This window comes from Syzygium oleosum, unplaced genomic scaffold (assembly GCF_021117445.2).
Source record: "Syzygium oleosum isolate NSW1041296 unplaced genomic scaffold, Sole_v2.1 Sole_v2.09, whole genome shotgun sequence".
Taxonomy (NCBI): domain Eukaryota; kingdom Viridiplantae; phylum Streptophyta; class Magnoliopsida; order Myrtales; family Myrtaceae; genus Syzygium; species Syzygium oleosum.
In genome coordinates this window covers 8667347-8687938 of record NW_026607493.1, presented here as the reverse complement: position 1 = coordinate 8687938, position 20592 = coordinate 8667347, and the positions used below count along the sequence as shown (strand labels likewise).

General features: G+C 38.7%; 1 protein-coding gene across 1 annotated transcript; it reads left to right on the top strand.

Annotated features, from left to right (window-relative positions):
* Positions 1–4617: 4617 nt before the first annotated feature.
* On the top strand, positions 4618–5908 carry LOC115690468 (uncharacterized). Its single transcript, XM_030616810.2, has 2 exons — positions 4618–5079; positions 5410–5908. The coding sequence occupies exons 1-2, from the start codon at positions 4762–4764 to the stop codon at positions 5674–5676; spliced, it is 585 nt and encodes a 194-aa protein (XP_030472670.1). The 5' UTR covers positions 4618–4761; the 3' UTR covers positions 5677–5908.
* The last annotated feature ends 14684 nt before the right edge of the window (positions 5909–20592 follow it).

The window sequence follows — 20592 nt, the reverse complement described above, 5'->3', positions numbered from 1 at the left end:
TAAATAGGACTTCAATTTATCAAACTTCTTACTCTTCTCCTCTCTCCATTGAAATCTACTACCACCACTCAACAATTTGAAGAAAGGGTAACATTTTCCCGTGGATTTTGAAATGAAGGGGTTTAATGCGATGACTTGCTCTGTCGGTTCCTGCACTTCCTTCACACACCGTGGGAGCCGTCACATCCAGTATTGCCTGCATCTTTTCAGGATTGGCTTCTATCGCTCTCTGCGTTACCATGAAGCCCAAGAATTTTCTGAACGAGACTCCAAAACACATCTTGCTGGATTTAGCTTCATGGCCAAGTTTGATATATGATCCTTAGAATGGCAAGTTTGGTATCGTCTCCTCAGTGTATTGAAGGTCTGCCTTAAACCAGAAAAAAATAGCCCCATCTTTCAAACGAACGAAAAAAACAAAAGCATTGAATTTTTCTCATGACATAAAAATACCACTTCTAAACTTGATCCAATCATGCTTATGCGGCAGCCAACATGACAGGGGATGATGATGTGTATGAATGACACATTATCTAAACAAAAGTTAGGGTCATGCATGCAGAAGGATGTCGTTTGTCGTGAATGCAAGCTGCTGTTAAGGTTTGCACCTTCAAAATGACCTTATATGTTTCCCGTTGAGTTTGTACTTTCACTTTTGTTGGCGACTATGTCTGTAGCATGTCCAGATTTTGACATAAGCTTACTTGCATGGAAATTTAACATGTAAATAGTTTCATCTCACGAGTAAAATTTGATGTTTTCTTTCTATATTTGAAAAGTGGGATTTTTTTTTTCCTCGAAGATAACTTAATGGTTTTTTTTATAATGACACAAATGGTCCATAAACTTTGCCTTAATGTGCAATGTAGTCCCGGAACTTTTAATTTATTCAATGTGGTTTCTAAACTTTACCTCAATGTGCAATGTAGTACCTGAACTTCTAATTTGTTCAATGTGCTCCCTAGACTTTTGGTACATGTTCAATTTAATTCACGAACTATATGAAAAATGTTTAATATTGTCTTTCAATTAATTCAAGTTTAGAAACAATATTGAACATTTTCATGAACTGCAGGGATTAAAGTGAATATGTACTAAAAGTTTAGGAACTATATTGAATAAATTAAAAGTTCAGGAATCACGTTACTCATTAGATCAAAGTTCAGGAACAATATGTATCATTTTTCCTTTTATTTTTTCTTAGTTTTTGGTGTCTAATAGATTAAGTATAGAAAAATGATTTTCTAACCTACAAAAACTGTCCACGGGTCAGGGAAACGTGTTGGAATTGGAATGATCGAGAGGGCGGCCGTCCCCTTATCCAGAGATAGCGACGATTCCAAACGTCTTCTCACCTTTTGTTGCTGGAAACTCCTGTCTTCTTTTTTTTCCTAGAACCACAACCACATAGAACAATCAAGAGGAATCTGCAAAACTTGGTCACGATCAAAGTCAGTGGAGAACCCACCAGTTTGGTCCCGACGGCCATCGAAACGCAGAGAAGAGATCCTAGTACATCTGCCTATTAATTGCAATCACCAGAGCGACTTGCAAGGCAGACCCAGAGAGACGATGCTGTTCTTGGATTCTACAGCCGCCTTCTTCTTCCAAACGCTAGTCTCGCTCGTCCTGCTCGTCATTTTCTTCAGGATCGCCGTTGTCTTCTTCTTCCTCGTCTTCCTCTTCGCGCTGTGTTCGGACCTCGTTTATGTTATTACCGATCTTCTTGTCTATCACCCCTGAAAGTAGCAGCTGAGAGCACTTCCCTTTTAGACTTGCGGAAGTCATCTTTTAGGTTTGGGAAGCAAAGGGAAGCCGTTGATCGATCGAGTCCAGATTGATGGCCGGACAAAATCGCAAGAACACATCCTCGATCTTCACAAGTCGTGACGGCAAAGGGATTTGACCCGGGAGGCGGAATTGGGAAGAATTCCATATTCAGATGATGTTCCTGAGAAACCGCCACAGAAGAATTCCATATTCAGATGATGACCCGGGAGGCGGAATTGCATTCTGAAAATCTCCCGGTGTGCTAGATCTGCTTAATAAGAAGATAAGTGTGGTATGCATGACAGCATGAGTAGAATATCTTCATTTTGTATAGCTTCTCAAAAAATGTAAATAAAGGAGTTTTTGTATGTATGATCATGCAAAATCAATGACCAACCTACCAGTGCTTTCGACATGGCGATGCACGAACATCTATAATGATTTTTAACCAATTTTTTCAAGCAAAGATTAATACTTGTGCATATTCTTTTAGAAAACACTTAAAAAGAGGACAATCGTAAAAAAATGACAAATTCATAGTTTTATAATTTTTTTGATGGTTTGGTAATATGTTCTATCATCAATAAGATATACTTCTTGTCTCTATTAGCAAGAAGAATGGATATGCATCAGTGCGTAAAACTCGGGCAAAGTTATTGTTGAGTCATATAGCACGCTCACATGCAAGCTTTATCCAGCAATTTGCTTTTTATAGTCACAAATTCTTTATCATAACAAATCTATAATCACGGACCTCTAACTGTCATACATATTTTGATAATAAATATATACAAGTGTGCATATATAGATTCTATTTTGAAAAATCTATAGGCTGAACTTTTAAAAGCCATGGAATAAATTCCACTATGTAAGTTATAAAAAGAAAATTAAATGCTTCAAAAGTTATATTCCATGATTACACATAGAAATGTATAGTTTTTGGAATTATATGAAAATAAGGAAAAATTCGTAGAAAAGGGTGAAAAAAATGCTTTAGGATGGGAGTAGGTGAAGATGAAAGTAGCATTGAAAGACTAGTGTTTCTTACGTCTGGAAACTTAGATATAATGTATACATTAGGAAATCTGAACTTAGGGTCAAATTCTTAAAAAAAAAAATACACCAATTTTTTTTTGCGAGACAATTTTGGCTCTACTAAAAAAGCACAATCTTAGGATTTGGTCAAAGCAAATTAATTGCACCAACCAACTCTTACCTTTTCCGAAACTATCCATTAATGAGTAAAAGCCATAAGAAAGAGGCTTCTAGGAATTATACTTTTATGCAGCTATTTTAGACTCTAACTAAAGGGTTTTGTCTGATAACCATATTAAGCGTTTTTTTTTTGGTCAAAACCATATTAAGCGTTAAAAAATTTAAAAATTCAGCATTTGATGAGATTAACCTTACTCATTAACTTTAATTAGTATTGACTTATAAAACTCAATCAAAACGCATCAATAATGATCATTGTTAGGTTTGGGAAGAGATTAATAAGTTATAAATTTTGAATCATCATCAACCGACTATTTAATTTTATTTTCAGTATTTAAGGTTGTCTACACTTAAACTTCAGTACTTTAGATTTCCAGTACTTAAATTCGATTTTGTCAAACAAACAGCTGTATTAAAATACTTTTAGAAAGAAGAGTTTTCATTAATAGGGTAACAAAATCACAAAATTCCAGTACTTAAACTCGATGATGCACTTTGTATCTTCATACTTCCACTTGAGAAAGTATCCCATAAACCTAGTTAATATACTAACATGAATCTTCGACCCAAAAAAAATAAATAAAATGAATCTAGATCGTCATATTTGGTGGGACCTATGTGGAACTTATAATTACTATGGTTTAAATCAATTTAGTATATATACTACGCTCATGCGATAATTTCTCACACTTTTCATACTATTAAAAATAACATAAATTTTTTTATCTTGGGCCAATGAAAGGAATTCAAAGATTGAATATGTCGATTGTAGCTTCTGTATTAACTGAGATTAGTACATTACACGGTAACTTAGAAAAAGAAGAAAATAATAAGAGATTACTTGGTATTGTATAAAGTTGGAAAAGGAGAAATAGAAGCCTGTAGCATAGTTGGAGATAGGGGTGTGGGGTTTTGTTCAACTCGGGAACCAGGTCAAATCGAGGACTAGTCCAATTCCCAGTTCCTAGGCTGGAACCGATGGTTCTATTGGGGAACTTGTTCAACTGGTTCGATTCTCGGGTTGAATAGGTCTTTTAAAAAAAAAATTGCACATATGGAGAATCAAACCATGATCTTCGTGATGGCCAAACAAAAGTATAAACACTTAACCAACATATGTTTTTTCGTAGTAAATAGTGTAATGTTTATAAAAATTCAAAATTTTTGGACAAAACAAAATTTGGACCGATTCCCGATTCTACTCGGAACCGACGTGATTCTAAAATCAGCTGATCCGGTTCTCAGTTCCAATTTTGGAACGCAGTAACAAGTCGAATCCCAATTCTCAGTCGGGAATTGATCCATCTAAGAACCAATCACCCCTAATTGAAAAGGCCGTTCAACGAACGATATAATAAGGTGGACCAGATCACGTTTATCGTATTTTTTACATACCCTCAAATAAAATGATCTAAAAATCGGAATCCAATAATCTCTTGACATAGGGGGGGCACAGACTATTATTTTCGCCTTTTCCTTCTTTTCGCTCACGGATGTGAATAATGGCAAAATCGGAAAACTTCTTTTTTGGTACAAAAGAAATACATTATTCTTGGCCAGCTGTATCCAAGAAATTCTCTTGCTCCTTTCGAGTCACCTTCACTCCTTCCTCTCCCACTCCTACGCACTGTGAACTGTAAACCACGAACCACAAGCCACAACGCGTAAGCTAAACAAAGGAAGAAGTTTCCATCTTCCTCGTCACTCGATATCCCATCAGTCACGCAACCTTCCCGAAATAATTCATTTATTAAGGCAACAGCTGTTCGAATCCCAATGGCATCAGCAGCTTCCATCAAACCCATCGCCACCATCAACCTCAGGCGTCTGGTCGACCGACACGGGACCAGATTCTTCTTCTGCCACTGTCGTAGGAGCAACCCAGATACATGGAGAGCCTATAGAGATGGCCCTGCTCCTCCTGACGGATTCCCCCGTCTCCCTGGCCGTGGGCCTCCTCGTGCTCTTCCTCCTCTTCCGCTTCGCCTTCAAGTTCTTCATCCTCCTCCTGCTCTTCCTCGTCTGCTCCAACTTCGTCCTCGTCATTCGATGACCTCTCCGCCGCCCCCCTCCGGTTCCTCCCCCGCTAAAACGGTGCGCTTCATTCGCTCTCCCCGCTTCTGTGTGTGTGTGTGTGTGTGTGAATTGATGCTGATGCTGTGAGTTTCTACTTTCGAAACTGATTTGTCGGCTCCAAGTTCCTATCTTTGGAAGCAGTGCGAGTTGGGTTTAGTTGTGAAGTTATCCCCGATTTGTGGGTTAGTTGACTATGAACGATCGGCTTGTGGTCTCGCGATTTGCTACACCCACTTTTGAATTATTGATATTTTCAATATGGGGGTCGTTTTGGTTTTGCATGATAGCGAGTCTGTTAATCTGTTATAGGACTGTGAGCGAGGGTTTAATTGAGTTTAGTTTCTGCAGGTGAGGATTGCGATAAAGGGGAGAGTGCAGGGCGTGTTCTATAGGAACTGGACCATCGAGAATGCGACTCAACTGGGTTTGAAAGGTTGGGTTAGGAACCGTAGGGACGGCTCCGTCGAAGCACTGTTCTCGGGGAAGCCCGAGTCGGTGGAAGAGATGCAGCAGCGGTGTCGGCGGGGGCCGCCCGCCGCGGTGGTCACTGGCCTGGAGGTTTTCCCTTCCACTGATGATCCGGGCACTGGATTCAAGCGCATACCGACCGTTTGATCGATTTGTGTAGAGACAGTGAGTTGTTGCCAATATTCTTACTTTACCATGTAACGTTACTTTTGTTCCTATAGTAGCAATAGTACCCTTCTGCATCTAATTGAGGATTTGTGTGGGAAAGGAGGATATTTCTTACGCCGCTTGATTATGGCAATTTTTTCATATCAAGCGTTGTAAGCATCATTTTAATAGTTTTCTTGACATTGTGGGAATAAATGCTTACCTTACCTTAGTCATACTGTACTAGAGAACGTTGGTTTTTTCTGCTGGTTTGGCCTGCAAAAGGATATGGTTTTAATTCTAATACTAACACGAGTGCCCTCCTGCCAATTTTAAGTCTGATTTTATAATCACTGATTCTTTAGGTTCACCTTTTAATTTTCACTATAATCTGTGGCTTGAATTGCAATGTAATGTGTGAGATGTCAAGTAAGTGTCAGTTTGATGTTTAAGATAGTCAAGGTGATGCTTTTGAAGCGTGAGGTAGGTCTTATTGTGCTAGTGTGTGTACCTTTAACTCTGACATGTCCGGTACTATCAATTTGAGAAACTTGGTAATGTGTTTTCTTCACGTTATTTGTTGATGATATCAGTAAGGAGCAATGTCTTAGGATTGATCTGAACTTTACATACCTTATGGGGCAGCCACTCTCTGCATTTGTAAGCCTGAAATGGACCTAATTCAGCAATCTGCTCATCTCGAAAACATTCCTTTCAACGCTCGTTGAATCTTTATGGATGCTGGATTATGTTTTCCTAAAATGCAGTGTCGTTCCATGTTTTTAGAAAGTTTAATGGGATGAATTTCTGGAGGGCTATTTGGTGCACAATACAGTTTTCTGTTTTGTTTTGTTTTTCTTTATTCTGGCAGTCAGTTCTAAGAACATATTCGTTGCATCTTACTGTAAGAATCACATTGCATTTCAGCAATTGATGTGCATAAGGTTCACGGGTTGTTGGGCTCTGACATCAACTTTGATCTGGTCTATTCCATTAATTGGCTGTGGATACAAACTTTCCTCCTTTTCTTTCTGGGTTGGTAGGAGGATGCACCCTTTTTCAGGGGAGACTCTATATGTAATGGTTTTCAGAGAACCGTTTATATCGAAAATTTATTTTTGTAGAGACAAGAAAGAACAATTTTTTTGGCTTTTATCTTCTATTTTCTTGAAATATATTTGGCAAGTGAAGATGAAAATTCTCGCCAGTGATGACGATTGTGAGAAAATGTTTGATTATATGCTCCACAAGCGAGTCACTTGTGAAACCGAGCGAACGGTCTGGTCTATTATCCCCTACAAATGATTTAGTAGAATTGTTTTGCTGCATATTAGCACAAAGTGCGAACAACAACTAATTTGGATAGTTACATTGCGGATTTCTTCATGTCCAGTCTGTTTTAAAAGAAAGGTTCCAGCATAACTTTTGTTCTTGAATAGCTCATTGTGGTCGCTAGGATGGTTCTCTATCGTCTAGACTGAGGTTCCATTCCTGCTTGCTTTTCCACTTTGGGATAGTGCTGGCCCCGCTTGCGTTCGCCTACGCATTTTCCAAATGCTTTCAGGAGAGGCAATCAGGTGAGATGGCTTTGTGAGCAAAGAGATCAGTAACATCTCTGATACCAACTATGGAATGTGGTAACCAGAATCAATCGGTTGTTTACCTGTAACGAGCAACTTGTTCACCTACTGGTGATGTCAAGAGAGTGATTGTAATCGATAAATCAATACAAGTTTATGCCCAACATACTTAGAATACTCAAAGACAATGTTTTGTCCTAACAAACCATTGCGAAACGCCATTGCAACATGACTAACATTTGCCTTTAATTAAGTTGTTTTTTCGTTCCCAGAGATTTTACTTTACGGTGATTTATAGGAGCTTTAGCAGCGACCTACTAACGCGACCGAAGGATTCAAAGACGATTGCAATGTTGCGCCATCACACATTTGAAGCGATTGCAACTGTAGATTTAGGACAATTTATTTTCAACTTAAATTAGGATTTAGAGACGATTACAATGCTGCGCCATTACACATCTAGAAGGATAGGATAATTTCCAACTTAAATTAGGATTTAGGACAATTTATTTCATGGTTTAACTTAGATATTATCCTAATATTGATAGTTTTTTTTATCGAAATCTTAATAGTTTATTTAGGGTCATTTTTAATTCCGAATTTCCATGAAAAATACCAAAAATAAACATGGCCTCGCCTTTGCTGGGCGAGGCGAGACCTCGCCGTCGCCTGGGTCGCGACGGCGAGGTCTCGCCTCGCCGAACGAGGGCGAGGCCGACCTCGCCGTCACCTGGGTCGCGACGGCGAGGTCTCACTTCGCCGGATCCGGCCCTCGCTGGGCTCGGCGAGGGTCGCCGAATCCGGCCCTCCATGGGCTCGGCGAGGGTCTCCGGGCCCCGGCCAAGGGCCGGCGACCCTTGCCGACCACTGCGCCCACCACCGCCGGCCCTTCACGGCGGTGGTGGGTTGGCGGCAGCAGCGGCGAGGGCTCCCTCGCCGCTGCTGCAACTTTTTTTTAAAAAAAAAAAATTTAAAAATTCGAAAAAAAACCACGTAATTTCCACCGTGTACAAGTCAAACCATTTTTTTTTAGTATAAATGCCAGGTCAGCTTTTTAGTCGGAATTTTGGCTAGAGTCACTAAAGTGATCGATTTTCCTCCGACTTGGCACCAAAGTGATCCGAAAAAAAGTTATGTCACCAAAGTGATCGCCGTACACAAGTTATGGCATTTCTAGTGTACTTTTGCCATTAATTTTGTCTATCATTGCAAATTGCATGTCACGTTAAAAATAGACATACTTTACATGTCATTGCATTTATGCACGTAGGGTAGTTCTTAGTTAAATAAGAGAAAATCCTAAAAGATGTTGAGTGAATTGCCTGTTAATTAGAAATAATATTTAAGTTTTCCATCAATGATGGAAGCTTGCTAATCATGTCAGAAACCCCTGGTCACCTTTCTTGTCCTGTCCACACCAGTTTCGGGAGAACACAGGGAATATTATCAATTTTGTCCCTGTTTTCCTGCTGCGAAGGTTCAAAGCAACCCGTTCATGTTTGAAGGTTCGTTACCAGCGCTCACTCTCATCGGCGACGCTTTTCAGATCCTCCTCGTGCAAGCTTGGCTAGAAATCGCGACCGACAACACCTCCTCGATAAGGTGATTTCATTCCTCTCTTTTCTGGCCTGTTCCGGAGAAGTAAGAGACCAAGTTGTGTCCACGAAGCTCATGTATAAATCACTTATGAGTTGTTTGTTGATGATTGATGAGGACTTTATTATTCTAAATACTGATTTTAGACTAGAAACAACTTCTTGACTAGATTCAACCCTTTCAGTGAATATAAATAAAATGTTTGTTGAAATACCGAAACCAGATTTGCATAAAGTAGTCTCTAATTTTGAATTACCATGAGCGTTTTCCATCATACCTTATGTGAATGCGGCTTCCAATTAATATTTTGCGATTTCTACCGTATTCCTTTTGTCACCGAGCAAGAACTGAACCGATTCTTTATTCTTTCTTTTTGCTCTGCGTCCCCGTGTATCTTTGTGACGTTCGATGACGCTCATCGGCAAGGAAAACGAACAAGAGTCGCTGATATGTACGTTGTTGGTCCCTGGCAATGCCTTCAATTGCCTAAATTTGCCTTGTTAGTTCCTCACATCCTGCGTGTGTTCTGCAAAACGGAGGCCTCATCGTTGGAAGGTCAATGGATGGAAAATGCATGGTTGTCTCGTGGAGGCCAGCGGTGGACATTAGCTGAGTGAGAGAATCCTGGTTTCGTATTTTCCGGCGAGGGTTATGGATGTTCTGAGTATAATTCTTACTTGCATTTGATTAGAACGTGTGAATGAGTAAGTTTAGTAGATTCTGGAGATGATGAACACTGAAGAAGGAAAATATAAGTGCCCAGAAAAGTGAAATGAAAATAAAAAAGAAGAATAAATAACAAAGGGAAAAAGGTCACAAAAAATCCCAAATTATGCCCACTGTAATACATTTATCTTGAACTTTTTTTTTGCGATATAAAAAATCCAACACTATGCCCACCGTGACACATTTACCGTAAACTTTGTCTTGTGACATAAAAAAATCCTAAACTTGTACATATGTGACAATTTACCTTCCGTCAAGGTTCTATCAAATTGTTTTTTTCAATCAAAACAACATCATTTTTATTTTACTTAAGTTGTGTGGATGCCATGTTAATACTGTTTGCTTTCCGGCGTCCATGTAGGTAGATTTTTAACGGTGCTCATTGACGGAACCTCGATTGAAGGTAAACGTGTTACACATGTATAAGTTTGGAATTTTTGGTGTCACGAAAAAACATTTAAAATAAATGTGTCGCATTGGGCATAGTTTGAAATTTTTGGTTGCTTTTGTCCCATAGCAAGAGAATAAAAAAAAAAATAAGAAGATGGGTTTAAGTTTATCTTAATAATTCGGGCTAGTTTTGTGTTTTAAGGAATTTGGGCTTAAGTATTCGGCAGAGGGGGCCTGATTTGTTTTGAAGGAGGCATTTGGTTAATTGATTGGTTTTCTCAGCATGGTTTGTGCTAGGTTAGGGCTTAGTTTGTTCTAAAAAGGGGGCTTGATATAAAAGCCCAACCAATCCATATTCGGCCCGGCCCCAGTCCCCACTTTCCAGAAATAATAAAATAAAAAATTCGAAAAATGGTTAGATTGCTAAGTTTTAGCACTAGATTTAGCTTAGTTTCATTTAGTTAGTATACATATAGTTTAGGAATTTTAGTGATTACCTTTGATTTCATTTAGCTTACGTTCAAGCATTCTATTGATCCTTTGGTATCCATCTTTCCCATCCATCATGGACAAAGGAGGGATTCTTTTGAAAGATCTCATTGACCAGCCATGGATGACTAGCTCACGAGCGATGCCGACACTCATCCATTGTTATCGTCGTTTGGGAATGATATTAATCCCTCTACTAAAGGACACCTCAATGTTAGCATTTTCGAATACGTTGTGATTACGCGGGATGAGTGGTTCATGGCTCATCCATAGCCAGATCTGATCGGCTCAGTCAGCACCAGCGACTCCGCCGATGGCAACAGTGGGGGAGGTAGAGAGGTCGGGCTCAGGTGAGGGGGAGGGTAGGTGAACGTCGGTGTCCGGTGCAGGTGAAGGAGCGGGCCTAGGGGAGGAGGAGAGAAGGGGTAACAAAGGAGAGAGAAAAAATCTGGAAAGCGGTGATGAGTGAACTTATGCACAGTCTTAATAACGTTTGCTTGGCAAGATAGAGATGACATCAATGTCAGAAGGAGGAAAAGTGTACGCCGTTCCTAGACACACATGTTTACACGGAAACATTGACCGATCGAAAGCACTGTAGCTTTAGATATTTAATCGTACATCACGAACAGTACGAACAAATGGTCTCCATCGGCGGCAATATGATCAAGACTATCAAGTCTGCCTCTTGTGGCCAAGACTACTTAAGAAATCTCCTCAAAGTCCCAATAAAAGACAAGCAAGTACCAATCAACGTACGCGCATCGCACACGAAACCATAGAGATATTTCGTCCTAAGGTATAAACAAAACACCTTATGAAACGTGGATTGATATAAAAATCGACAAAAGATGTGAAAAGTTCTGTATTGATTTTTGGACTAGAAAACGCAGGCCGATGAGAAAATTTAAAAGTACGAAAATCGGAGGCAATCATGATTAATTATGTGAAAGATAACTGGAAAATAAAATAAAACGACTTGTGTTCATTGGCTGTCATTTGCTCGAATTACAATCCTAATATTTATAGCTATTAGAGACAAAGAACAACAATTATAAAGAAAGCAAATAACATACTACTTGGTTCCTAGAATTCAACAATATGTATTTACAAACGGTTATCAAGAGATTTGATACTCGATGATGATGGTCTCATCATTTATTACCCCCACGTCGACAATTTCTTCCACGGCTTGCAACCCCTCTTCCTAAGGTTTTGACAACCCATGTTTCTAGGCCATTATCACTAGTTTTTTTTTTTTTTTGGTAGAAGCCATTATCACTAGTGGCTTTCGAGATTCGTGGCTTCGTGAACCGGTGATTATGTTGGCTTCATGATTGAATGGTTCGTCATGATTTTAGCCAAAATTGTTGGCCTTATAACTTGAACATTTATCTCACTCTTGATTTGTCGATCTTCGTTTCAAACAAGTTTCAATTATTAACATCTCGTGGCTCTACACTTAGTAATTTTCTCGTGTCATCACCTATCGGCAACTCCTCATTGCCTTTATCGATCATCTATAGTTGCCAACCAAAAGGACTCAGTAAATTCTACCTTAACCATGTCTTGCTTGGTCGTATCCGGTCCGAGTCAACGGTCAAAAATTTGGGCAATTTTTTGTGTCAACAAGTGAGAAATGTCGTCCACCACCCGGAGATAATAGAGAGGAATTCAGCAGGAAGGCCTAGGTGATGCTCAAGCTCTTCATGGGGAAGGTTCAAAGAGGTCTCTTGCTTTCCTTAAGTAAGAAAAAAGAAAATGAGATCAAATTCGATGAGACATTGGAGATGCCGGGCAATGTCAAGGAAGGACACTATGCGGTATTTGTGGTGAAGGGTCAAGAGCCGGAGACGTCCATCGTGCAATTGTGTTGCCTACCACGACCTGGAGTTTCTGCAGTCCAAGCGGGTAGGCTCACTTTTCAGGTGGTGCATTCCCTCGATGCTATTTTCTTTGGACGAACCCCCAACATGAATGATCATGTTGGAAGGCTTTGGAGGTGGACCAGTTCGTACTTCTGAACCTTTCCCCTAGCTCCACCTAAGCCGTCCCAAACTAGCCCGTTTTAATTACAGTGCTGAACACGCCGTTGGTGTTGGCCCATGTAAATTGATATATGCCTGTTTAGTTCCTTCTTGTTTAATGTGTAAGCCTCTTTGCCACCCTTCTAGCAAAAACAAAAAGAAACGCCTCTTTGCCACCCTAAGATTCCATTAGAAGGCACTCCCTGTTCTAGCCTGATTGTCCTGGATCATTTTCTACCCTTGTGTGATCGACTTCAGGCCCCAGTATTGTCTTCAAACCATACATTTTCAGCCCCAGTCTCTCTTCATACCATACATTTAGGGTGGGTTTGGTTAGGCTTTTAGGGAAAGCTTTTGAGAAATGCAAATGACTTTAGGATAAAGAGGTTTTTCGAAGTTCTAAAATGAATATTTGGATTCATGATAATTGGACGCGGGTCATTTACTTATGGAACAATTCATAGGCCTTTTCCCTACAGGGACTTCAAAGACAGATAATGTATTTTAAAGCATTGGATATCATGAAATAAGCAATTATTTTTCTGGTTTTTGTATTTAACAGCAGTGTATAGTTTTTATTCAAGTAAAAGATCGAAACCAAAAAAAACTGGGTGGTACATATCCTAGAAGATAACATTGTTTTTTACAATCACGAGCCTTGTGAATAAGATGATTGTAATCAAGAATTGAATTAATTAACAATCGATTTTGGGTTCGCGATGTTGAGCTAGGAACGATCCTACGCCACTGACTCTGTCGTGGACAGAACCAACCACATGGCACAAAACGTCATACTTCGACTACCGAATGCTCCTCTTTGCTTAAAAATTTCTATGGAAAAATCAGATTTGGGAGCTCTGATTGTCTCTCTAGATCAGATAGTAGTTACAGAGATTCGAAGTCAATTGCACATCTAGCAATTGCATAAGCACTCTCAGGTTTTAGAGAACTCATCGCACTTCACTTAAACCTTAACTACATCGAGCATAACAAGATATTACCTTGGCAAGTCGCATATTGCGCACTAAACTCAATTGGCCGATCAACCATGGACGTCTAGAGCCTGATCACCAACAAGGATTTGGTTTGGAATCACCGCTGAAACCGTTGCGGTTACATGCAGCGTCACTGATATGTGTTGGAAAGAGGAAAATGACCATGGAAGGAATAGTGCACTCTAATCGCCGGTCAAAGTTCGAACCTATATGGAGCAGCGGTTACTGATTCTAGCAAGAGATACGCTAAGGTCGCTAATCACCAATGATATTTCCCATCATTTGCTCAAAAAGAAAGAAAGAAAACAAAGGAGGGTGTCATTTTGTCGCCTTGCAAAGATTGGCATGAATTTGGAGAAGGTCCTGAGTACCGACAAGTCACTATAACCACGTTCGGGCATATCCATCTCAAGGTTGGCTTATGTCCATTTGATCATTTGAGATGAGTCTGATCAATCTGAAGCTCGAACTGAGCTCTACATGTTGCCGATAAAATAATTGCTTGAATCCAGGCATGGTAGAGGCCGTGGTTTTAGGTGGAAGATGAAGCGTCAGTCAGTCCATTCAATTTGATCTTAAGCTCCGTTTGTTTCGCAGAAAATGAATGATTTGAAAAATATGTCCTAAAAACGATCGTTTGTATTGTTAACAAAAACGAATGAAACAAAAATTATTTTTTTTCGTCTACGAAAATGTTTTGACATAAATGGTGGTTAATAATGAAAACATTTTCCATTGTCTAAGAATTTCAAGCCATCATTTTTTTAAGAAAATATTTTCTAAATTATTTATTTTTCACGAGATAAAAGGAGCGTTAGAATACGAATAAACTTTGGCACGATCTGCAGCATTTTCAGTGTGCTTGATTAGTGAGATCCGCGTGCAACATCTCCCGAGACCCATCATTTTGAATTATCGAGACTTAATTTAATAAATATGTTTGTTCGTCATAATTTGTTAAATGTTTACTAGCATATAGAGTTGAAAAAGGAGAAAGAAGAAAAAAAAGGGTTAATACCATAAAAAAATGTCAAACTTGTACACCAATGTCATATTTATTCAAACTGATATTCATGTCGCGAAAATTTTAAGTATTTTAGCATATTTTCAGAACTTGAGAAAGCTTTTAGGGAAAAATTAGCAGATTTTCCACTTTAAGATTTTGGCAATTTAGAATTTTTTGTTACTAGGAAATTAGTTGGGGCTTACCGTGGTACCGATGTACCGGTTTGAGATTTTCGTGACACAAAAATTAGTTTAGGACAAATGCAGTACGTTACGGATATATCAATTTGTGATTTTTTTTTATGATACAAAAATTAGTTTGGAGTAAATGTTATACGAGTTACCAATTCAGGATTTTCGGTAGCATATCATCTCAGTCAGTTGGCTTCTTGGTTGGGTAACTCGCGCTGTCCCAGGGCCCCAGCCACCATGCTGAGCCACCTGCCCCGTCGCCGTCGTTTCTTGATAGGTTGCTATTGGTCTCCCAACATGTTCCTTAGTACCACGGACCGCAGAAACTTCGATGAAGGTTTAGGAAACCGCTTTTGGGTTATAGATTGTGAAGTTCAGTTCCAACTTGACTAAGTCCAAGTTCACTTAACATGCAATGCCAGGAAGTTGGAGGAGGATTGTCGAATCTTATGTGTCGGATATGATGAAGCAACTATTTTCCGATCCTTCTTTTTGACAGAAGTCTAGTTCTTATTCCAAGTACTATCCAAACCAAAAGGCTACTTGATACGAATGCGCAGTACGAGCATCCATACGAGCATGGCATTCTGTCCTTTGAAATGTCTTTTCTGGCCAGAAAAAAATACTACTATGAGGGCTTATTGAATGGTTAGGAGATTAAATTAGATGCGGCATATCTTGTGCTGACATATCAATATCTTCTCCACTCAGTAATTTTGATGGCCATGCTCGCCACCCTATGGATGGAGTTTTAACCAAGTTACATTGACAGAACAGTTTGCATGTATTTATGGAAATTAGTCGAACATGAAAGTTTGCACATAGCTTGTGCCATCGAAAATAATACTAGTAATAAAATAGAATTTCACTTTTAGTTCATGTTTTGGGGAGTTTACACGGTTGGAATTAGACCTGATCGATAGAAGAGGTCTCGAGGATGGAGCCCTGTTATTTTAAGGGGGTGTCTTGAGAGGTCTTTGCTTTTTGCTTAATCTGAGTTTCAAGATGGACGCACTTTGACTTCTTTTTAACATGTATAACATCTTAAACTTTCACGATATATACATTTTGAAATGTAGGTTCACATATACTTTATCATTTTTTTCATTTGAATAATATTTTAAATTTTCGAAGGAAAGCAATAGGTTGCGCTTTTTTTTCTTTTACTGAAACAGAAACAAGCATGCCCAAAATTTTTATATAAATTTGACCTTTTATTTGTTGTACTAACCCCAAATAACATTTGACACCAAAATCTAACTTCGTTAAAGTTTAAAATTTCCAAACATTGAGGTGAAAGTCAATTTTGTCTTAAATAAAGTTAATGCATGTCACATGCATGCAACAAATGGTTACAAGAGAAAAGCTAATTTGTACTGCAAGGTCTAAAAAGCGAGGTGAGGAACTTTGCCAAGTTCTCAGACCCTAAAAAACCTTGTCAAATTCGAGATGCAGTGATTGAAACTTTTAGAGCCGGATGAGTTTGAGTTTGATTTTGATAGTACTTGATTTGTTCTAGTCACAAACTTAATCCAATCGTTGACTCAACATGGATAATTATGTTAGTTAAGTCAAAACAAGTATCAAATCATGTTCACGATCATACTTCTTAACACTTAAGTGGCTCTCGAGTCTAATTGCATTTTCTGCTACGGGGTGAGGATTTGATTGCACTCTTCCGTTACTCGAGACTTGATTGCACAATTGAAAGGCTTAAGACACAATGCACATGCTAGTAAAAGTTTAGAACTTGATTAAAATTGTAAACTTTTTAGTATATCTTTCCAAAAAAGCAGAGATTGGTTCAATGCTTTCTCCGCAAGAAGTTTGCCTATGGCCTATGCTCATATACAAATATGCGGGTAACCCATTTCGTCTTTAGGTCAAAAAAAGAAAATCAAGTCATTAATGCTAGCTTCTACCTTAGAAGGATAAGCTGGTCAGCACCAACTTTTTCTTGGGCGGGCTTGTGTTGTGGCCTTCCAGCTCTTGGACCGAACCCATCCAAAAGTCCACTTCGAGAAAAATTTGCAAAGGCCAATTTTAGGCAGGCTTTCGTTGCCGACGGCTCGCCCGTCGCTAACAACCTCTCCTGCTTCTATTTTCTTACACCATGTACTTGGCCGTTTGATGCCCTCGACCACCTGTGCTGCTGACATTGCTTGTTCTCTTCGCGACATCTTCGTCGCCTCCGTCGGTCCCCTCTTCTTTGGCGGTTCATTTATAGCTTAAGGATGGGACGTTGGCACTAGTGAATGCCATATCACAAGTACTCTGTGCATAAAAAGTTGCCTTTCTTCAATTCCTTTACCAAACATTACGGTAAGTTGTCATTATCTTTGCGATTGCTTGTTCTTTTCGCGACATCTTCATTGCCTCCGTCGGTCCTTCTTCTTTGGCAGTTCATTTATATCTTAAGGATGGGCCGTCGTCGCTAGTGTATGCTACATTACAAGCACTCTGTGCATAAAAAGATTGCCTTTCTTCCCATCCTTTACCAAACGGTACGGTAAGTTGTCATTATCTTCTGTAAGGCACAACCACAAGTTTTTCCAAAGCTAGAAGATCCCTTCAAACCAGGTCATTATCTTTACTGTTCCAACAAACACCTGAAGAAAACAATTTCTTTTCGTTGGAGATTCCTCCACGAGAGAACAACTAAAAAGGTATGTAACCTTCTGCAGCAGACGGACCTCCCCTAGATCAAGACATCCCTTCGGTTCCTTGTCTGCGACTGTTTGGATTAGAACTCTTGTTTCTTATCGATACTTCAAGTGTTTATATGGCCAATATGTTATTGTGTATTCTATTCGTTTAAAAGACTTTGCCAGGCTGCAACCTTTTAACTCCCTCACACCCAACTGCCTACAATATGGATGGACCCAGAACCTAACCAACTGGCACACTTCATACCGATGGAAGCATATTCGCATGTGTAGTCTCTTCATCTTGGTCTAAAAATACTATGAGCGGACAAATTAAGGTCAAGTCTGAGGTGTTATCTTTGTTATCATCGGAAGAAAGAAGCCGGGTCGTGCCCTATTGCAATAATCTTGATATAACTATGCTGAGGCATGCACAATGCTTGCGAGATACGTAGTATCGTTTCTTCTATGAGACTGAGGGCTCCAAATCCTCAACCTCATGTTTCCACCTTCACCTCCTAGCACTAGATCGAATGTCTAGTGTTGAACAAATAATGTCTCAAATATTATTATCGAATAAAGGAATATGTCCTAAAAAAATGTATCGTCATATGAACAGTAGAGAGACACACTGTAAGGATAGAGGCGTTTGACTATAATTTTTTTTTTATTAAATCGATCTCCGTCAAATTTTGAATTTACATGATCTGTCACGCTGACTGATAAATAAAATAATCAGTAATGTGCAATAAAAAAGTATATTGTACACGAATTGCTATAGCTATCTGCAGGATACGTAACATCACGCTCGATGAAAATCTGAATTCAGTTGACGTGTATTCAATGGTAAGTCCTAAACCACGACGAATCATCATTTCCTTACATACTGTGAGAATTGCTTTCAACAAGCAATACCTATATCAAATTACAAAATGGACTGTCATCAGTGTAAAAAGTAAAAAGAACAATCATGGGGTGAACAAGCAGATGGGAACTCTAAAAAGTCAGAACCTACCCCAGGTGGGAGAAGTATCATGCCTCACGATGGTCCAAAGGAGCAGCACAGTCTGAAACTTTGAGGCTTATAAAACTTTCCTCAGTAATTATGCAAGAACACAAGCACATCCAAAGGAAGAGTTCAAGTACAAAAAGTTCATGCATTTACCCACTAGCTCTTAATCTTTCAGCACTTAATGTGTCGATGAATCTGCGCCAATCAAACTATATACAACGCTCCGACGAGGCGACCGCCTTTGTAATCCATCTTGGAACGTTGTATGTTTTCTCCTTTATTTCTCTATTTCTTTTTGCTAGTGATTTGTTCTTTTTCTTACCGTATTGTAATTAATAATTCACGAAAGCAATTCCATATGAACGGAAGAAATCGAAAAGAGAGAAAATACATGTATTCATGGTAGCTTCGGCACGCATCTATACGTACCCCTGACTTTGGATTCTCCCCCACCAAATGACAACTTCCAAGTACCGGAAGCCATTTTAGAGGAAGAAAAGCTTCTGCCACGGCCAAACAAAACCTCCACCAGATGAGCTCAAAAACCAGATGTGGCTTGCTTAATGTTTACCATGTAAAGTTAATATTGATTGATTCAGATGGCTCTTCTTTTTTCTTTTTCTTTTTATCTCTAATTATTTTATTTTATTTTTCCTACGGGTATGTTTTTATTTTTTATTTTTTATTTTTTTTGCGGAGGTTTATGCTACTCGCATACCTCCATCACACGCTAGCTGCCCCAGCATACCACTCTACAAAAAAAAAGGGAAAAAAAAAGGATTCAGTGAGTGGCTAAGCAGAGAAATAATCACTTGATTACTTTTAATTATTTGAGCTTACGTGTTTGTCGTACAATATCAAGCTCATGCATATTACATAGCTCATAATAGTATCATTTAGCATCGCTTCGATTGTGGCAGTTCAATGTGTCAAGCTCTTTTGCTGCCCGTAGTAAATGTTGACGTAATCGTATCAATTGGTCACTCTATTTCTAATTTCTTTTTCTCCAGTTGGGAAAGATTCCTTTTTCTTGCTAAATAAAGTTATAAGCAAGATTAGTGCACGCGCATATATTGGTAAACATATTTCTATGTAAATTTATTTTTCCTTACGTTGTTAGTGTCGCCAATTCTCGCATGTGTTTTTTTTCTTTTTCGTCAACTATTGTGTGTAGAAAATACAAAGTAAAATGTGTACCGGATCGACGTACCAAAACACGGCCTAAACAGTTAGAAAGTTACTTCTTAAGATTCAACCTTGCTGAATTAATTAATTATTTCCTAGGAAAGAGAACAAGAAAGTGGGTTAGTCGTATCCGTACAGCTTAAGACTGGGGATTGGGGCCATCTGGGGTACAAAGTTCTTTGACTCTTGACTCGATTTAATATTTGTTTTTGTGACTAATAAACATTGACTAGAAAAAAGATGCAACAAAAGTTTGGACCGCTAGGCGATATTGGGTACTTGATACGGTGGTCTATGCGATTTGAATGGAACCGGAATGTCGATGGTTTTTTGTATACGTCGATCGGCTAATATATTGCAGATAAAATAACATGTCGCCCGTAATTATCTGCATCTAATTAGAAGGGTTCAAAATCTCTTATTTCTCATAAATTCTTTCTATCCCTTTGTTTCATTTTGTTTTTTCTTTATGGGTCCTCGTGTTTAGCGAAAAATAAAAAATATTTTCCACAAAATGATTGCTTGCATCGTTTAAAATAATTAGCTAAATAAATTTTTTTCATAATCAATAACAATTTATATTTAAATATTTTCGTGCACGATGAAATATTTTTCATTTATTTATTTTTATAAGTGATATAAGTTATCGATTTTGGGAAAATATATTTCAAATTATTTATTTCCCGCAAAATAAACGGTGAAGCTTTAAGGTACAAAATATATTGCACGCTAGTCTATAAGAAGCTATTAGAGAACCACGCAGATTATATCATGTATCCTAACAATAGCTAAGGAATAGATTTGTTCCAAAATTGACAACTATTCGTTTTTGTTGGCACAGATATTTTGTTCATTAAGGTTGTCTCTCTTAGCTCGTTACTGACTCCATATGATCTACTACAACACTCAAATTGCATAATTAAAATATAACGTTATAATCATTCTCGTATATTGATATCAATATCCGTACAACCCGGGACAATGTGATGGTTAATTAATTCGCAAAAGATCCCTCGGAACTCGAAAGGAACATCATGCACGATGACATCTCCCTTTTCAAGAACGCTAATGAAA

Excerpts from the sequence above, each read along its gene's own strand:
- LOC115690468 (XM_030616810.2), top strand. The coding sequence starts at position 4,762 with ATGGCATCAGCAGCTTCCATCAAACCCATCGCCACCATCAACCTCAGG. Across the intron at positions 5,080-5,409 it reads GTTCCTCCCCCGCTAAAACG|GTGAGGATTGCGATAAAGGG; the intron begins GTGCGCTTCATT and ends TAGTTTCTGCAG.